The 20000-nt window shown below is 44.6% G+C and overlaps 2 protein-coding genes across 5 annotated transcripts in view; both read right to left on the bottom strand.

Annotated features, from left to right (window-relative positions):
- The window catches only part of itpk1b (inositol-tetrakisphosphate 1-kinase b), a 58036-nt gene extending 48627 nt beyond the window's left edge, over positions 1-9409 (bottom strand). The window contains exons 1-2 of the mRNA XM_062522566.1: positions 9114-9409; positions 8427-8616 (exon numbers count right to left, since the gene is read on the bottom strand). Coding sequence (XP_062378550.1) covers positions 8427-8521 — 95 coding nt within the window. The 5' untranslated portion in view covers positions 8522-8616; positions 9114-9409. The remainder of the gene's footprint in view (positions 1-8426; positions 8617-9113) is intronic.
- Positions 9410-10897: 1488 nt separating this feature from the next.
- plk4 (polo-like kinase 4 (Drosophila)) overlaps positions 10898-20000 on the bottom strand; it is a 22607-nt gene continuing 13504 nt past the window's right edge. For 2 of the 4 annotated variants that reach the window (XM_062522536.1, XM_062522535.1), the window contains exons 10-13: positions 16414-16498; positions 15917-16048; positions 15656-15762; positions 10900-11489 (exon numbers count right to left, since the gene is read on the bottom strand). In XM_062522536.1, coding sequence (XP_062378520.1) covers positions 11390-11489; positions 15656-15762; positions 15917-16048; positions 16414-16498 — 424 coding nt within the window. In that variant the 3' untranslated portion in view covers positions 10900-11389. Of the gene's footprint in view, positions 11490-15655; positions 15763-15916; positions 16049-16413; positions 16499-20000 lie in introns of all 4 variants that reach the window. The other 2 variants (XM_062522534.1, XM_062522533.1) reach the window with 2 other exon arrangements.

Genomic DNA, 20000 nt, shown 5'->3' with positions numbered 1-20000 from the left:
GTTCCTACCTAACGTCCTGTTCCTAACGTCCTGTTCCTACCTAACGTCCTGTTCCCACCTAACGTCCTGTTCCTACCTAACGTCCTGTTCCTACTCAGTTCTGTTCCTAGCGTCCTGTTCCTACCTAACGTCCTGTTCCTACCTAACGTCCTGTTCCTACCTAACGTCCTGTTCCTACCTAGCGTCCTGTTCCTACCTAACGTCCTGTTCCTAACGTCCTGTTCCTAACGTCCTGTTCCTACCTAACGTCCTGTTCCTACCTAGCGTCCTGTTCCTACCTAACGTCCTGTACCTACTCAGTTCCGTTCCTAGCGTCCTGTTCCTACCTAATGTCCTGTTCCTAACGTCCTGTTCCTACCTAACGTCTCTTCCTACCTAACGTCCTGTACCTACTCAGTTCTGTTCCTAGCGTCCTGTTCCTACCTAACGTCTGTTCCTACCTAACGTCCTGTACCTACTCAGTTCCGTTCCTAGCGTCCTGTTCCTACCTAACGTCCTGTACCTAACGTCCTGTTCCTAACGTCCTGTTCCTAACGTCCTGTTCCCACCTAACGTCCTGTTCCTACCTAACGTCCTGTTCCTACCTAACGTCCTGTTCCTACCTAACGTCCTGTACCTACTCAGTTCTCTTCCTACCTAACGTCCTGTTCCTACCTAACGTCCTGTTCCTACCTAACGCCCTGTTCCTACTTAACGTCCTGTTCCTAACGTCCTGTACCTACTCAGTTACGTTCCTAGCGTCCTGTTCCTACCTAACGTCCTGTACCTAACGTCCTGTTCCTAACGTCCTGTTCCTAACGTCCTGTTCCTACCTAACGTCCTGTACCTAACGTCCTGTTCCTAACGTCCTGTTCCTACCTAACGTCCTGTTCCTACCTAACGTCCTGTTCCTAACGTCCTGTTCCTAACATTATCTCTTTTGCCTGCTTAGAAATGCACCACATTTTATTGTCCCACCATACTTGGTCATGTGACTACTCGTGTAACTGTATTTTAACTCATTGGCTGCCAGCGATTTTCAGTGCAGAGCGCTCCATACTGCCAGACGTTTTACAGCATTTTGACTGTTTTTCCAAGATCCACCGAACGGTGAGCTTTATGACTATGTAAACACCGAAGGTACCAAATGAAAGAGTAGACTCTCTTCTTTCACCAGGAAAAAAACGGCTTGTTTCTATCGTTTTCCGTTCTTTAGTAATCGTCAGTAGAACATGGGTTAGTTTTGCTAAAAACACCTGTTTTTGACCAAAACATGGAGAAAACGATCTTTTTGTGAAAATCAACTTTTTAACGTTAGCGTTTCAGTAGTATGTCAACCACGATTGCACTGTTATCTCGTCAGTCTCGTCAAGGTTGCTAGGGACTCTGATGGTCGCTATAGACTCTGAACAGGATGCTAGACTTAGCAAGCTAGCACTAGCAAGGTTGTTGTTAGTCTATATCACAATATCCAATGTAAATGGATCATACCGTTCACGTGTTTTCCATCCTTGATGTAAGAAGTAAGCATATTTATGCCCTGCATCGCGTGCAAACTAGATCCACTGTGGTCGATCTTCAGTGTGTTTGCTAGTTGTCTCTGCATGACTTGTGCACTCTAGGCAGATACTAATGATCCAAATGGCACTGTTGCCATCTAGAGGTTCGGATCGCTAGTGCAGTCTGTTTACAAGCCTGAAACTCTGCCAGATCGTTCCCAAGCCCACCCAGGAGCCCTCCCCATTGAAAACGGCAATTGACGTCTATAGACGTCAATGGCAGTCAACGTATGTGTCTAAATTGACGTTTAAAGACGTCAATGGCAGTTAATGAGTTAATAGGGAAAACATGGAGGTGTTTGGTCGCTTCTAACTTCATCTCTGTTTGGATCCTAACGAATGCATTGGGCTAGCTAAGTGCTATCAAAGTTATCACCAGAGCCAGTGAGTGCACGCATTGAAACGTGAGAGGTATGTATTAACTCGTCTTGGTTAAGGGAATAACGTAGTTTAATATAAAAAAACGGTGAAGTGTTCCTTTAAGGGTGTTGCACAAAATTTCTTTAATGGTATCCTTAGGTAAGGAAATTCGTTAAGTTATTTAGATTTAGATTTGCATTGAAAGGGATTTTCTGGCACGACAAATTCCAGTTCCCACAGAGATTGTTCGTTTGCTAATTATGTGCATGCTTTTCTGAGGGTGAAATGTGGGACAGACTGTCCAAAATAATATCAAGATGTGAGCACATATTGTCTATAAAATGGTATAGCGAATAACACGAGAAATCTGACTATAAACTTTGACCAGTTTGACGGGTGACGTAGCCAAACACGGCGCACCTTAGAGCAGTGACGTTAATTTCACTATACTGCACATCTAATGAACCTATCAGTAGCTAATGTTAGCGATACAACTCAACTGGTATGTTCAACATACTTGTAACTAACTAGCTTGCTAATAAGTTATGCCATTAGAAAACAATCCACCAAACACAATAGCCTAAAGCTTAATGATCTTATAATCTTACCGTGATAATTTTCGGTGACATTTATCCATTCATCAAGTAAATCCTGAGACATGAATTGAACTATACTAGCTAGCTAGTTAGATATTATCCTCTGGCTGTCATCCAAAGAGCAAGACCATTTGTGCACCAAAACATTTTTTGTTACATGTTGCCTGGCGAACCAAACCAAAGCTCATAATGGTAGGCTATCAGTTAGGACAACTTGAGCAAGCTATGTTACCACTAGGCCTAAATAAACTACATAACTTCTGATAGGCCTATTTGATTGAAGAGTAATATTAGCAGAAGATTTATTTTCAATTGTCAAAAGTGGTTAATTAACTTCATTTATCAGCATTGACTCAGATAATAAAATGGGTTTTCCTTTAGGCTGGAAATTTGTGCAACGGTTTAAGGGATTTCTTGATAATAAGGAGAAAACTCAAATACATGAGGGAAAATGTTAAGGAGAATACTTAGAGGTGTTTGTGTAACCGATCTTATGTTGAGGGGGCCTTAAATCAAATGTTAAGGGTGCTTAACACACTCACACACACACTCACACACACACTCACACACACACACCAGGGTGGGAATTATACCGCGGCCATGCGGCCATGGCCGCCGTTGCCCTACACTTTGGCCTTCATGCCCCGTGAAAAAACCCCATCGTACGGCCACAGTGGCCTTTGTGCCCCTGTAAGGGTTGCCAACCGTTCCGTATAATACGGAATCATCCCGTATTTGACACATAAAAGTTTTGTTCCGTATTGCAATTAAGCGGTGGTATGAGCGTTCACTGAATGCATGCGTGTGTGTTTGCGCGACAGAAACTGAAACTAAACGATAACGTTGATGGCAAAGCTCCGCTTCAACCTGTCGGAAGGCTATTTAATTATTTAACATTTAATAGAACAACGTGGATTCTCGCAACTTCCATACAAACAGAGCAGAGACTTTACAACACATTGTTTAGCATTGAGTATTGTTTATAGACACATTTTAATATAACATGGTCAGACGATTGTAGCCTAGTCTTTCATTTAAAGATCTCCAGATTTACGCCTGTCTGCACGGCCGTTTACCATAGACAAGAGTCTGTAGGCTATTGTTTCCTGAATCCTTACAGACAGGCATGCAAATGAAACTTTATCATAAACCATAACTAATTACTTATAATTAAGTAATTTTGCCGTAATGTTGCTGCCACAGCTGCTGTGAATAATCGCGGGAAAAAATCCACACAAGTGATGAGCGTCCTAATGTCACTGTATAGTTCCATCTCTAACAACACGCTGCAGATATAGGCTATGTACACACCTCCATCTCTAACAACACGCTGCAGATATAGGCTATGTAGATATAGGCTATGTACTGTAGACACCTCCATCTCTAACAACACGCTGCAGATATAGATATAGGCTATGTACACACCTCCATCTCTAACAACACGCTGCAGATATAGGCTATGTACACACCTCCATCTCTAACAACACGCTGCAGATATAGGCTATGTACACACCTCCATCTCTAACAACACGCTGCAGATATAGATATAGGCTATGTACACACCTCCATCTCTAACAACACGCTGCAGATATAGATATAGGCTATGTACACACCTCCATCTCTAACAACACGCTGCAGATATAGATATAGGCTATGTACACACCTCCATCTCTAACAACACGCTGCAGATATAGATATAGGCTATGTACACACCTCCATCTCTAACAACACGCTGCAGATATAGATATAGGCTATGTAGACACCTCCGTCTCTAACAACACGCTGCAGATATAGATATAGGCTATGTAGACACCTCCATACTCCCGGTGTGAAAACTCCACTCTCCTGCTGTCAGGTGTGCACAGGTGTGAAAACTCCACTCTCCTGCTGTCAGGTGTGCACAGGTGTGAAAACTCCACTCTCCTGCTGTCAGGTGTGCACAGGTGTGAAAACTCCACTCTCCTGCTGTCAGACGTGCACAGGTGACAGTGCGCCGTCATTATCTGCCCAGCGAACCAAAGCCCAATTAACGGAAATTCTAAATTAGATGTGCACAACAGGTGGCTGTATACTGTACATTCCGCTATAGCCTACAGTATGCTTCGTGTCTGAATGTCCGCTATCGTCAGAAATGCGGCAAGCAATTATCGCAGAATGCGCAGAAAACCTGTCTGCGAACAATTTATGATGCTTGCATGAGTGAACATCCCAAAACAATAGCACCCATATAATTGCTGTTGTTTTCAGAAGTATCTCTCATACAACCATGCAAAAGCAATGAACTATTAATTGTATCTTACATTAGTAAAGCAGACCTCTGATGTGCATAGGACATGTGCATGTGCATAGTTTATAACTTTTTGTGAACAATTTTGCCACTTTAAACTTTGACTGCTTTGAAGTGAAAGTGCATGATAATGATAATCGTAATGATGACTTGCTGGGGGGGGGTGGGGTGGAGGTACGTGTAGTGGGCCCTAAGACCCTAAAGTCTGCCATAACCGGGCCTCAACTTAAAGAAGTTTGAAGCTGCATTAGTGTTTCTCGAAGCCTACAGTGGCTAGCGGGTCTGTGTATTTGTGTCAAGATAATCCTGAAATGTAAAACCCATCGAATTTTATTCAGTGGCCTTTCTGCCCTGTCATGTGGCCTTGGTGCCCCTAAAAAATTAAAGAAGGAGAAGGCCAAATGGCCTTGCCCCTAAAATGACGAAATTCCCACCCTGACACACACACAAACACACACACACACACACACACACACACAGAGTTAGACTGATAGACACAAACACACACAGTCAGATTGACTGACAGACACACACACACTCAGATTGACAGACACATACACACAGTCAGACTGACAGACACACACACTCAGATTGACAGACATTACATAACCATACACTACCAAGAACACACCAGCACAGCACATACACAGAGAGTCATAGCAGAGAGGTGTGTGTGTGTGTGTGTGTGTGTGTGTGTGTGTGTGTGTGTGTGTGTGTGTGTGTGTGTGTGTGTGGCAATAGAGGCAAAAGAGGATGCTGGCCTGCAGTACTAACAAACACTAACACACACCTGTCATAACTGCCATGAGGAGAAATATCAGATAAGAGTGTTGTTATATCAGGAGAAATGTAACATTGAAGAGTGTTGTTATGTTGGATATATAAGAGTGTAATATACGAGTGTTGTTATGTTGGATATATCAGAGTGTAATATTCGAGTGTTGTTATGTTGGATATATAAGAGTGCAATATACGAGAGCTGTTATGTTGGATATATAAGAGTGTAATATTCGAGTGTTGTTATGTTGGATATATAAGAGTGTAATATACGAGTGTTGTTATGTTGGATATATAAGAGTGTAATATTCGAGTGTTGTTATGTTGGATATACAAGCGTGTAATATATGAGTGTTTTTATATTGTTACATACAAGAGTGTTGTTATACGAGTGTTGTAACATATAAGAGTGTTGTTATACGAGGAGAAATGTAACATATAAGAGTGTAATAATATACGAGTGTTGTTATGTTGGATATAAGCGTGTAATATATGTGACGTTCCACGGCAAAACCAGTCGCTTGTCGCAACAGGCGTTTCTGAGAAAAATGGCCATTTATGTCACTTGTGCTAAAATCGTGGATTTTTTTTTGTAAGTGTTTTGAAACAGTGGGAGGTCTACACTGTACGGCCGTGAATACATTTCGCCGAAAAACTGACCTTTTGTAGTCTAAAAACGTGAGTTTGTTGAGGTGAGAAAGTTAGAGGAAGCAGGAAGTTAGAGGCGTCTCGTTTTTTGCCGCTTTACGGTAAATGCACTCATCGACAACCACCAAGCCATCCGCGTGCTGTGTCGTTGATACAAGTACCGTAAATCTTGTAATAGCGGCGACCTTACAAAGCGTTCGTGAGTGTTGAGCCGACGGTTAACTTCAAAGGCAGATTTCTCCGTTTTTCTATTGGCATGACAGGATGAACTCAACTCCTTTGAATGTTTATATTTCAGTAATATGACGTTCAATTCATTAGATATAGGTATCGTTTTGAAGGTTGATTATGCCCCTTCCTGAAAACGTAATAACTTTGATTTTGAAAATTTGGACATTGTGACTGATTTCGCCGTGGAAGGTCACATATTATGTTGTAACATAAGTGTTATACGAGAAGAAATATAACATATAAGAGTGTAATGTAGGAGTGTTGTTTTGTTATAACATTGAGGAGTGTTGTTATACGAGGAGAAATGTTACATATAAGAGTATAATATTCGAGTGTTGTTATGTTGTCATATGTGACGTTCCACGGCAAAACCAGTCGCTTGTCGCAACAGGCGTTTCTGAGAAAAATGGCCATTTATGTCACTTGTGCTAAAATCGTGGATTTTTTTTTGTAAGTGTTTTGAAACAGTGGGAGGTCTACACTGTACGGCCGTGAATACATTTCGCCGAAAAACTGACCTTTTGTAGTCTAAAAACGTGAGTTTGTTGAGGTGAGAAAGTTAGAGGAAGCAGGAAGTTAGAGGCGTCTCGTTTTTTGCCGCTTTACGGTAAATGCACTCATCGACAACCACCAAGCCATCCGCGTGCTGTGTCGTTGATACAAGTACCGTAAATCTTGTAATAGCGGCGACCTTACAAAGCGTTCGTGAGTGTTGAGCCGACGGTTAACTTCAAAGGCAGATTTCTCCGTTTTTCTATTGGCATGACAGGATGAACTCAACTCCTTTGAATGTTTATATTTCAGTAATATGACGTTCAATTCATTAGATATAGGTATCGTTTTGAAGGTTGATTATGCCCCTTCCTGAAAACGTAATAACTTTGATTTTGAAAATTTGGACATTGTGACTGATTTCGCCGTGGAAGGTCACATATACGAGTTATGTTGGATATACAAGCGTGTCCTATACGAGTGTTGTTATGTTGGATACACAAGCGTGTCATATACGAGTGTTGTTATGTGGGATACACAAGTGTGTCATATACGAGTGTTGCTATGTTGGACACAAGTGTGTCATATACGAGTGTTGTTATATTGGATATACAAGCGTGTCATACGAGTGTTGTTATGTTGGATACACAAGCGTGTCATATACGAGTGTTGTTATGTGGGATATAAATGTAAGACTGTAATATACGAGTGTTGTTATGTTGGATACACATGCGTTCTTCATAACCTGCTTAATGATAAGCTCCCTAAAGGTCACATCATGAAATGATCCTACTTGTCAAATAATTAAAATGTCTGTGTGTGTGTGTGTGTGTGTGCGCGCGCGCATGCTTACTGCCATTATAGCACATCATAGTACTTCAGTGCACACTTACAAACATGTATGTGGTGGTGACACACACACACACACACACCCCTTACTCCATAATGTCAGATTACAGTCTAAATTTTAGATTACATTTCTGTGACAGTCTTCAACACCCTCTTTCTGTCTTGCCCTCTCTCTCTCTCTCCTCCTCTCTCTCTCTCTCTCTCTCTCTCTCTACTTGGTTTTCATCCACGGGTTCTTCTCACGCGCACAGTCACTGCTTCGTTTTGACAGGTCTCCTCGCGCCGCTCAGAGTGTGTTTGACGACATGACGCGCTCACGAGAGCAAGAATCCCCGTTTCACGTGCTGCTGCAGCTGAGATGCAAAATGTTCCGCTGCTCAACGAGCGCAGCGCGTAAAACAACATTTGCCCCAATTTCACTTATTTCGTGACAGCGCCCTGTAACAGCACGCGCATGTATACCAAAACACCGATTCATAAATATGTCACACCGCTGCCTGGCACGCTCCTTCCCGGGAATACGCGGTAATAGCAGCGTAACAACGGCCCAGCTCGCAGGCAGCAGCGCGTTAGAAGCGGCGGCCGTGTTTGTCAGCTCTGCTGAACCTGCGGAAGCGGCGGGGCCTCGTGGCCGCCCGCGGGCCTCACCTGCACATGTCGGCGAAGGCCAGAAAATTGAGCTTCTTCATCTTCTTCTCGCTCAACCAGAAGCCCACGCGCCGCCCGCGGAGGAAGGTCTGCATCTCGAGCTCCTCGCGGCCCTCCTCCAGAAATGACAGGCTCGCGACACCGGCCTCTCCGGCGAAAACAGGAAACAAGTGAACTCGCGCACACAACCCTGAGAGAGAAAGAGAGGAAGAGAGGAAGAGAGAGAGAGAGAGAGAGAGGACATGTTAGGGTCTGGCGGCCGCGATGTCCATCCGTAATGGTCCTCTTGAGTGTCAGGCAGGGAGCAGCTAACGTTACTTAAAGTGACTGATGCTCAGTATAGCCGAGTTCCTCTGCAATTAACGTTTAGCAATTACTGTTGTTGGGGTGAAATGGACTCCAACGTTCCGTGCCCAAGGGCTAGTAATGGACCAGCCCCCTTCCAGGATTCCCTTGCGATCCCAGAGCAATCTGTGTTAACTCTGCGAGTCTAAAAAGGTTCAAATGCGCCACAATATTCCATAATGTTCCGAGACGCGGAGAGCTAGCTAACATCACGTTATAGCCCTCGGTAAGGCATCGTCATGAGCTTGGAGTGGGTGAAACCTTCCCCACACGAAAATATCCACGACCCCATACCGTTAGCAACCGTTTGCACAGTGTGATGAATGAAACAAACAGCCTTACCAGTTAGTGCATTTCCGACAAGATTATCGGTGTTTTCGTCGGGAGTAGCAACCGAGCTAGCTAGCTTGAAAGCCGTCCACTAACGTTACCCAGTGATCTTGACCAGCGATTCAAAAGGAACCGATCAAAAGCGTGCAGTCATCCAGAGATGTTTTTAATCCCAAAGAGGCATTCGAGTCGATGTGGGCACGATCACACCCTAACGCACGAAGGGCAGTGTGTGTGTGTGTGTGTGTGCCCGCCACTACCATGACATGGGTCGGCAGCGCGCAGTCAAATGGAACACACAGCTCCTCTCCCTCTCTCCCGCACACATACACACACACACACACATTCATACACACTGCTCGCCCTGAATTCAATGAAAGCTTGCGATTCTTCGCATGACCAGCAGAGGGTAGCAGACAAGAGACCAGTCTCTTAAAGGGGCAGCTAGAACGTTTGGTCACTTCTGTTGAGATAACAGAATATCTTCCCCATTACCTGCCCAGAAAGCCAGTAGGCTAAGTCCTCCTCACATCCGAGAGTGACCTCTGATCTTTAACGCGACCACAGCGCTAGCACACAAGTCATTGTTTATTTGAGTTGTTGAGTAGCCCGCGATGCTCGTCACAAGACGCTACTATAGCGCCATCTAGTGGATCCACTCGCTATTTAGTGCAAGGTAAAAAAATGTGGGAAAAAACGGGGATATTCAGTTTGACTATCAATCTGATTGAAATACATATTTTATCTTAAAAAAACCGGGACAAAGGTTGTTTTTCTGTATTTTCCCGGGGACAGGCAACCAAAAACGAGGACTGTCCCCTGAAACCAGGGACGTCCGGTCGCCGTAATTTGGTGCCATTTTGTGGATCCACCTGCTATTTGTTGTGCCTGTCATTCCATTTACAAAGAAATCTCATTTGTTTATTTAGTCTGACGAACGCCTTACTGGTTACATCTCCCTCATGCTCCATCGCGGAGTCCAAAAGAGCCCCGAGTCAGATTGGCTCGTTACTTTAATTCATCTAGATTAGGAACAGGAACCGCAGAGGATAGTGAATGTAATGTAATCTAATCTAGATTAGGAACAGGAACCGCAGAGGATAGTGAATGTAATGTAATCTAGATTGGGAACAGGAACCGCAGAGGATAGTGAATGTAATCTAATCTAGATTAGGAAGAGGAACCGCACAGAATGCTGAATTTACTAAATTTGGTATGATGCATTATTGTTTGTGTTGTTTTATCGAGTCACTGTAAATATGTTGTTGACCATAAACATTATTGTTTGTGTTGTTTTATCTAACGTCACTGTAAATATGTTGTTGACCATAAACACATGCTCATTATGTTGGGAGCCATTATCTTCCATGGTCCTCTAAAAACACAATACACCTCCATTCCATAATCATAATACATCTCCATCCCTTTAACACAACATATCTCCATCCCATAATCATAATACATCTCCACCCCATAAACACAACATATCTCCATCCCATAATACATCTCCACCCCATAATCATAATGCATCTCCATCCCATAATCATAATACATCTCCACCCCTTTAACACAACATATCTCCATCCCATAATACATCTCCACCCCATAAACACAATATACTGTATCACCACCCAATAATATCTCCATCCCATAGTATCTCCACCCCATAATATATCTCCATGGCAGCATATGCAGTAACCAACAACAGGTGTCGTGTCATGTAGGAGTACAAATGAGCAAGAGCAGCTTGAGATGCAAGACGCTTTAATGCACGTCACACCACAGCACTCCGTCCTGCTCGTGAACCCTGCTGCACACACACACACACACACACACACACACACACACACACACACACACACACAGTACACAGGACAGATGACTGTACAACACACATACACAACCCCACAGTACACAGGACAGATGACTGTACAACACACATACACAACCCCATAGTACACAGGACAGGTGAATGTACAACACAAAGGCTTAAAAATATAGATACTCTTTTCATAATTGAACAATTTCTGTACAAGTGTGTTTTAAAAATATTTACAGACAAACATTTCATAAAGACGTACAGGGCACCAGGAAGTGGAAGTGCTTAGAGGGGCGGGGTTTATCAACAGAGGGCGTGGTTTATCAACAGAGGGCGGGGTTTATCAGGAGAGGGCGGGGTTATGATGAGAGGGACACGGAGCCCAGCACCATGGCGACGTTGACCCAAACACACGGAGTCCAGCGCAGAGAGGCAGGGTTGGCATGGAGACGAGATGATGGGATGGCGTCTAGCGGCGGGGGGAAGGGCCAGCAAGGAGGCCCAGGATGGAGGACAGACACTGCAGCTTCTCCTTCACCACCTCCGGCAGCTTCTCATCCTCCTGGTACCTGCACACACACACACACACACACACACATATTAGACATGCACACCAGCCTCTCATTCTCCTGGTACCTGCACACACACACACACACACACAGATTAGACATGCACACCAGCTTCTCATTCTCCTGGTACCTGCACACACACACACACACACACACACACACACACACACACACACACACACACACAGATTAGACATGCACACCAGCTTCTCATTCTCCTGGTACCTGCACACACACACACACACACACACACACACACACACACACACATATTAGACATGCACACCAGCTTCTCATTCTCCTGGTACCTGCACACACACACACACACACACACACACACACACACACACACACACACACACACACAGATTAGACATGCACACCAGCTTCTCATTCTCCTGGTACCTGCACACACACACACACACACACACACACACACACACACACACACACACACACATATTAGACATGCACACCAGCTTCTCATTCTCCTGGTACCTGCACACACACACACACACACACACACACAGATTAGACATGCACACCAGCTTCTCATTCTCCTGGTACACACACACACACACACACACACACACACACACACACACACACACACACACACACACACACACACCAGCTTCTCACTCTCCTGGTACCTGCGCACGCAAGCACAAGAGTAACCATTTCAACTAACTTAGCCAAAATATTAGCTTGATACACCTAATATATTCAGAGAAAAACAAATTTGAACACCATACCCCCAGGGATTAAAGCAAAAAAAATAATAATAATTTCACTGAATTTTTTTTCAGGCAATCACTTTGTCGCAGTCGCATACTGCCTCTATATTCGAACATCATGCGGTCCAATAGCCCTTAAGGGCCGTTCACACCAAGAACGATAACTATAACGATAACGATAAAAGCGTCCACACTGGCCAACGATAAGAAAAGTCTCTCCTCGTGTTAATGAATGTGATGGCTAGAATATTATGGGTTCTGATTGGCTGTTAGCTTTTTATCGTTCTCAAAATCGCTCTGAAAGTGATCAACAACGATATCGTTCTTCATGTCGTTCTTAATAGTTTATGTGTGAACGTTGTCATTCATATTAACGAGAGCGATATTTGTTTTAGTTATCGATATCGTTATCGTTCTTGGTGTGAACGGCCCTTTACTTGTTCAAAACTAAACTCCCCCCAAAAACGGATCCAGTACCAGTTCTTCAGAGCGATGCCATAGAAGAACCTTTTTTAGTGCTTCAAAGAAACGTTCAGGCAACAGTTCTTAAAAAAAAATATATATATATAATAATGAATGGCATAATGTCATGCCATAAGAGGCCTATTATGATCAGTCTCTTAAAACAATTCCCAATGTGAAGAACCTTCCGCCTGATGTAACGTTTCAGAGCAGAGTTTTGGCTCCCCATGGAACCATACAGAGATTTGAAGAACTATTTAAGTAGCCTGGCACGCCCTCCCAGTGACGCAACGCCTTCAGGCTTTTGCTGCTGGTCTGGTCAACTGCTCATTGAGAAGGATTTCGGAGTTCCCGAAATCTGCGGAACTGCCCCCTTTGGTCGAGAACCAATCAACTTTGAGCAGCTCCAACGGCTCTGGGTAGAGGCGTGTTCAAGGCAGAGGAAAGAGTGTTGTTATTGGTTTAAACTCGGCAAACCGCTTTCTGACATCTACCAGTAGCAAATCGAGGCACTGAAATGAGGCGGGTCAACCAGCGCTTGCAAGAAACCGTTTTAGCACTGGCTGTTGGTCAGACTAAAGTCTCGCAGAGCCTTTGAAAGTCGATGGTAATCAGGCTACTATTTAAGCACCTTTGAGTGTAGATAACCAATATTTTTCAGTTACACGAGTAGTCACACAACCAAGTATGGTGAGACAATAAAACGTGGTACATTTCTAAGCACGTTAAAGGGATAACTATATTGTGTGGCGGAATAATATTGGGAGCACTTAGACTCTGTGCAGTAATATCCTCACTCCAAAGTGAAACTGAAAGTGCAAGAGTGAGGATATTACTGCACCACACAATATAGTTATCCCTTTTACCTGTTTAGAAATGCACCACGTTTTATTTTGTCTCACCATACTTGGTCGTTTAACTACTCGTGCAACTGTATTTTAATAGGGAAAACATGGAGGTGTTTGATACGGACCGTGTTACAATCTTGTGAAATCAGAAAAATCTGAAAAAAAAAGGGATTTTTTTCCAAATGCCCACATTGGGTGACCCATTACACAATTTATAAACAAAATGTTTGGCAAATGGCAATGTTATTGAGAGGTTTAGCTGGAGGTGGGGTGTCTTCATCCATGCTGATCCATGAGCTACACTATTTCATTCGTATAGCTCGTCATACCTCTGCTATGGGGACATGAAATATCATGGAGGTGTTTGATACTGACCGTGTTAGACACCTCTTAATTACTTTTTCAAAGACAGTTTAAACACATCTGTAGAGAGACATAACCATTTGCCAAACATTTTGTCTATAAATTGTGTAATGGGGCACCCAATGTGAGGGTTTGAAAAAAATCCGCAATTTTTCTTCTGATTTCGCAAGATGGAATCTATAGAAAGCAATCATTATTCACAGAACATTTTAAGTCTTTAGCTTGAGTACTATTTGAGATGATGACATCTGAACTGTGCTGCAGATTTAGATGCGCGCACAAATGGACCAAAAATCAGAAGGGGGGTACCGTGTTCATAAGGGGGTACCGTGTTCATAAGGGGGTACCGTGTTCATAAGGGGGGTACCGTGTTCATGTGTTCATAAGGGGGTACCGTGTTCATAAGGGGGTACCGTGTTCATAAGGGGGGTACCGTGTTCATGTGTTCATAAGGGGGTACCGTGTTCATATGGGGGTACCGTGTTCATAAGAGGGTACCGTGTTCATAAGGGGGGTACCGTGTTCATAAGGAGGTACCGTGTTCATAAGGGGGGTACCGTGTTCATGTGTTCATAAGGGGGGTACCGTGTTCATAAGGGGGGTACCGTGTTCATGTGTTCATAAGGGGGTACCGTGTTCATAAGGGGGTACCGTGTTCATGTGTTCATAAGGGGGTACCGTGTTCATAAGGTGTTCATAAGGGGGTACCGTGTTCATAAGAGGGTACCGTGTTCATAAGAGGGTACCGTGTTCATAAGGGGGGTACCGTGTTCATAAGGGGGGTACCGTGTTCATGTGTTCATAAGGGGGTAGCGTGTTCATAAGGGGGTACCGTGTTCATAAGGTGTTCATAAGGGGGTACCGTGTTAATAAGGTGTTCATAAGGGGGTACCGTGTTCATAAGAGGGTACCGTGTTCATAAGAGGGTACCGTGTTCATAAGGGGGGTACCGTGTTCATAAGGGGGGTACCGTGTTCATAAGGGGGGTACCACTTCAGTTTCTCTACAATCCGTTGAATTGAGGTGGATTGACCCAATATATTAGCCTGGCAAGCCAAACTACACAGAAATGTATAGTCTGGGGTCGGACCATTCACAGAGTTGAAGCCTGTGTGTGGGATGAACAGTTGTCTTTCAAACTGCCTCTGCACGTAATAGGCCAGCATTTGTGACCAATCGTAGCCGGTCGGCAAAACGGCAAATACATCCTTCTTTAAAATGAATGACTTGAGTGCTTCTTTCTGCTCAAACTTCAAAGAAAAGCCCAAGTCTAACTCTTCCAAAGCCGATTCAAACAAGCGCGATTCGTTAGCCTCATCCATCTTTTGTTTTTCTCTGGTTGTGCGATACGGTCTCAAACCCAACTCGTCGAACGAGAACGCATGGTCCAGCCCCCTGGCGTCTTATCGGAAGCCGAAGGTGAGGTAAGGCGGGCTCAAGGACTCCGTACACAGATAGAGCGTTCTGATTGGCTAGGCTGAACTCGAGCCTAGCGCAGGCTTGGCCTCAACGGTGCGACCCCGGACCATCCCGCTAGGCAAAAATACTTTTGCCCGCTAGGGTGCGTCTAGATTTCTAGGCTACCAATATATTAAAAAAGAGATCGAATCGAACCGTGACTTTAAAATCAAATCGAAGTGCATAGATGCGGTCATCTGGGGGATCGTCATTGTGTGTGTGTGTGTGTGTGTGTGTGTGTGTGTGTGTGTGTGTGTGTGTGTGTGTGTGTGTGTGTGTGTGTGTGTGTGTGTGTTACCTGGTGGTGCGTCCCTCTGCTGATGTGAACGTAATGCAGGAGACTCCAGCCTGAACCACCAGCTGAGATCCGTCATTGAACTGGACCCACACCTCTCCACTAGTCAGCTGGAGGAGCACACACACACACACACACACACACACACACACACACACACGCACACACACTATATTAGACACCATAATCTCATTAACACATCACACATCACCATCTACATGCATGAGGAATTCTAGCAGGGTGTGTGTGTGTGTGTGTGTGTACCTGTGAGGCCCAGCCGATGTTTGGTACGAAGACGGACTTGAGCACTTTGCCTGCGCTGCTGCTGCTGGCCTGCAGGGCGGCGCTCTTCCCCAAACTCACCGCCGTCAGGTCCGACCCTCCATACGAGATCATCTACACACACACACACACACACACACACACACACACACACACACACACACACACACACACACACACACACACACACAGACACACAGAGACAGGGGTAAGTTTGTGTGAGGGTGAGCGAGTCTGACTCTGTGTGTGTGGTGTGTGGTGTGTGGTGTGGTGTGGTGTGGTGGGGTGTGTTTGTGTGGTGTGTTTGTGTGGTGTGTGTTGTGTGGTGTGTGTGTGTGTGTGTGTGTGAATGTGGTCTGTGTGTGTGGTGTGGTGTGGTGTGGTGTGTGGTGTGTGTGTGGTGTGTGTGTGGTGTGGTGTGTGGTGTGTGGTGTGTGGTGTGTGGTGTGTTTGTGTGGTGTGGTGTGTGTCAGACTTACAGACGGTGTGATATGGGGCTGAGGCGGGCTCACACACACCTGAGCTACTTCAGCAGGTGCCGTCTGGGAGGAGCCAGTGGGTTTCCTGCACACACACACACACACACGTATAGAAACAGACACACACACACACACACACACACACAAAAGAAGTCAGCATGTCCTCCTGCTGATTTGAGCTGCACCTGGTCTGACCAACAGCTGAGCTGCTGGCTTCTCAAGTCCCACGTCACGGGCCTACAGTAGCAGCTCTATACGTGTGTGTGTGTGTGGGTGTGTGTGTGTGTGTGTGTGAGAGAGCACGGGCCTACAGCAGCTCTATAGTGAAAACACGTGTGAGCACGGGCCTACAGTAGCAGCTCTATAGTGAAAACACGTGTGAGCACGGGCCTACAGTAGCAGCTCTATAGTGAGCACGGGCCTACAGTAGCAGCTCTATAGTGAGCACGGGCCTACAGTAGCAGCTCTATAGTGAGCACGGGCCTACAGTAGCAGCTCTATAGTGAAAACACGTGTGAGCACGGGCCTACAGTAGCAGCTCTATAGTGAGCACGGGCCTACAGTAGCAGCTCTATAGTGAGCACGGGCCTACAGTAGCAGCTCTATAGTGAGCACGGGCCTACAGTAGCAGCTCTATAGTGAAAACACGTGTGAGCACGGGCCTACAGTAGCAGCTCTATAGTGAGCACGGGCCTACAGTAGCAGCTCTATAGTGAGCACGGGCCTACAGTAGCAGCTCTATAGTGAGCACGGGCCTACAGTAGCAGCTCTATAGTGAGCACGGGCCTACAGTAGCAGCTCTATAGTGAGCACGCGTGAGCACGCAGCTGAAGTAGGCCTATAATGAAATGATTTCCAGATCCCACTCTGATGCACAGTATCTAGGGAGCTGCAGCCTCGTCTGTCAAGGGTGATTGGTTGATATACATTTATCCATGGGCTCAGGGGAGGGTGTTCCATCCCATATGATCCTATCCAGTGAACTCAGGGGAGGGATTCCATCCTATATGATCCTATCCAGTGAACTCAGGGGAGGGATTCCATCCTATATGATCCTATCCAGTGAACTCAGGGGAGGGATTCCATCCTATATGATCCTATCCAGTGAACTCAGGGGAGGGATTCCATCCTATATGATCCTATCCAGTGAACTCAGGGGAGGGATTCCATCCTATATGATCCTATCCAGTGAACTCAGGGGAGGGATTCCATCCTATATGATCCTATCCAGTGAACTCAGGGGAGGGATTCCATCCTATATGATCCTATCCAGTGAACTCAGGGGAGGGATTCCATCCTATATGATCCTATCCAGTGAACTCAGGGGAGGGATTCCATCCTATATGATCCTATCCAGTGAGCTCAGGGAGGGATTCCATCCTACAGTGCCTATAGAAAGTCATCATACCCTTTTGAAATAGTTACTTTTTTTGTCTTACAGCCTGAAATCAAAACCCATTTTTAAAAAAATCTTTTCCAGTTTTATTAACAAATTTAGCTGTACAACATCAAAATAATGAAAAAAAAGTCAACAGTTCTGAAAATTAATAAAAAAAAAAAAACTAGAATAACAGGGTTGGAAAAGTCATCATACCCCTGACTTAATACTTTGTAAAGCTTCCTTTTGCTTTCATTACAGCCATCAATCTGTTTGGATATGTCTCTATTATAGCTTTGCACACCTAGATAGGGGAATATTTGCCCAATTTTCCGTACAGAAATGTTAACATTTAGTCAAAGTCTGTAGGGAATGGCGATGGACTGCTCTCTTCAAGTCAATCCACATATTTTCTATAGTATTTAAGTCAGGGCTCTGACTTTGCCACTCACGGATATTCGCCATCCTATCCTTAAGCCACTGCTTTGTTCTTTTGGCAGTATGTTTAGGATTATTGTCGTGTTGGAAGGCGAATGACCTCCCCATCCTCAGCTGTCTAGGAGAGGGACGCAGGTTTTCCTTAAGAATGTGGGTGTACTTGGCAGCATCCATTTTCCCTTCTATCCTGACCAATTGCCCAGTTCCCGCTGAAAAGAAACATCCCCACAACATAATGTTGCCCCCACCATGCTTCACACTAGGTATGGTGTGTTTTGGGTGGTGTACTGTGTTGGTTTTCGCCAAACATTGCGCTTGGAGTTCAGTGCAAAAACACATCTGGAATATTCTGCTACCATGTGGAAAAAGCTTATATGGTCAGATGAGACTAAGATCGAACTTTTTGGAGACTAAGATTGAAGTTTTTGGACTGAGCTCCAGGCGCTAACCAAACACAGTATACACACCCAAACACACCCAAAACACACCATACCTACTTTGAAGCATGGTGGGGGCAACATTATGTTTTGGGGATGTTTCTCTTCAGTGGGGACTGGGCAATTGGTCAGGATAGAAGGGAAAATGGATGCTGCCAAATACACCAAAATGCTTGAGGAAAACCTGCGTCCCTCTCCTAAACAGCTGAGGATGGGGAGGTCATTCGCCTTCCAACACAACAAAAATCCTAAACATACTGCCAAAAGAACAAAGCAGTGGCTTAAGGATAGGATGGTGAATATCCTTGAGTGGCAAAGTCAGAGCCCTGACTTAAATCCTATAGAAAATATGTGGATTGACTTGAAGAGAGCAGTCCATCGCCATTCCCTACAGAATTTGACTAAATTTTAACATATCTGCATGGAAAATTGGGCAAATATTCCCCTATCTAGGTGTGCAAAGCTATAATAGAGACATATCCAAACAGATTGATGGCTGTAATGAAAGCAAAAGGAAGCTTTACAAAGTATTAAGTCAGGGGTATGATGACTTTTCCAACCCTGTTATTCTAGTTTTTAATTTTTTATTAATTTTCAGAACTGTTGACTTTTTTTTCATTATTTTGATGTTGTACAGCTACATTTGTAAATAAAACCGGAAAAGATTTTTTTAAAAATGGGTTTTGATTTCAGGCTGTAAGACAAAAAAAGTAACTATTTCAAAAGGGTATGATAACTTTCTATAGGCACTGTATATGATCCTATCCAGTGAGCTCAGGGAGGGTATTCCATCCTATATGATCCTATCCAGTGAACTCAGGGGAGGGTGTTCCATCCTATATGATCCTATCCAGTGAGGGTGTTCCATCCTATATGATCCTATCCAGGGAACGCGCTTCATTCAGCCGAATTGTAGTAACGTGACGCTTTAAATTCTCAGTAACGATAACGGCGTTGCAACGATGAGAAAAGTAATTAATTAGATTACTTCGTTACTGACAAATTAACGCCGTTAGTAACGCCGTTACTCCCAACACTGGTGTGTGTACCTGCCGATGGTGATAGGGAAGAAGGGAGTGGTGTGTGTGTGTGTGTGTGTGTACCTGCCGATGGTGATAGGGAAGAAGGGAGTGGTGTGTGTGTGTGTGTGTGTGTGTGTACCTGCCGATGGTGATAGGGAAGAAGGGAGTGGTGTGTGTGTGTGTGTGTGTGTGTGTGTGTGTGTGTGTGTGTGTGTGTGTGTGTGTGTGTGTGTGTGTGTGTGTGTGTGTGTGTGTGTGTGTGTGTGTGTGTGTGTACCTGCCGATGGTGATAGGGAAGAAGGGAGTGGTGTG

Source organism: Sardina pilchardus, chromosome 20 (genome assembly GCF_963854185.1).
Source record: "Sardina pilchardus chromosome 20, fSarPil1.1, whole genome shotgun sequence".
In the NCBI taxonomy this organism is placed as follows: Eukaryota; Metazoa; Chordata; class Actinopteri; order Clupeiformes; family Clupeidae; genus Sardina; species Sardina pilchardus.
The sequence above is the reverse complement of the archived record's forward strand: the minus strand, read 5'-3'. Positions and strand labels throughout refer to the sequence as shown.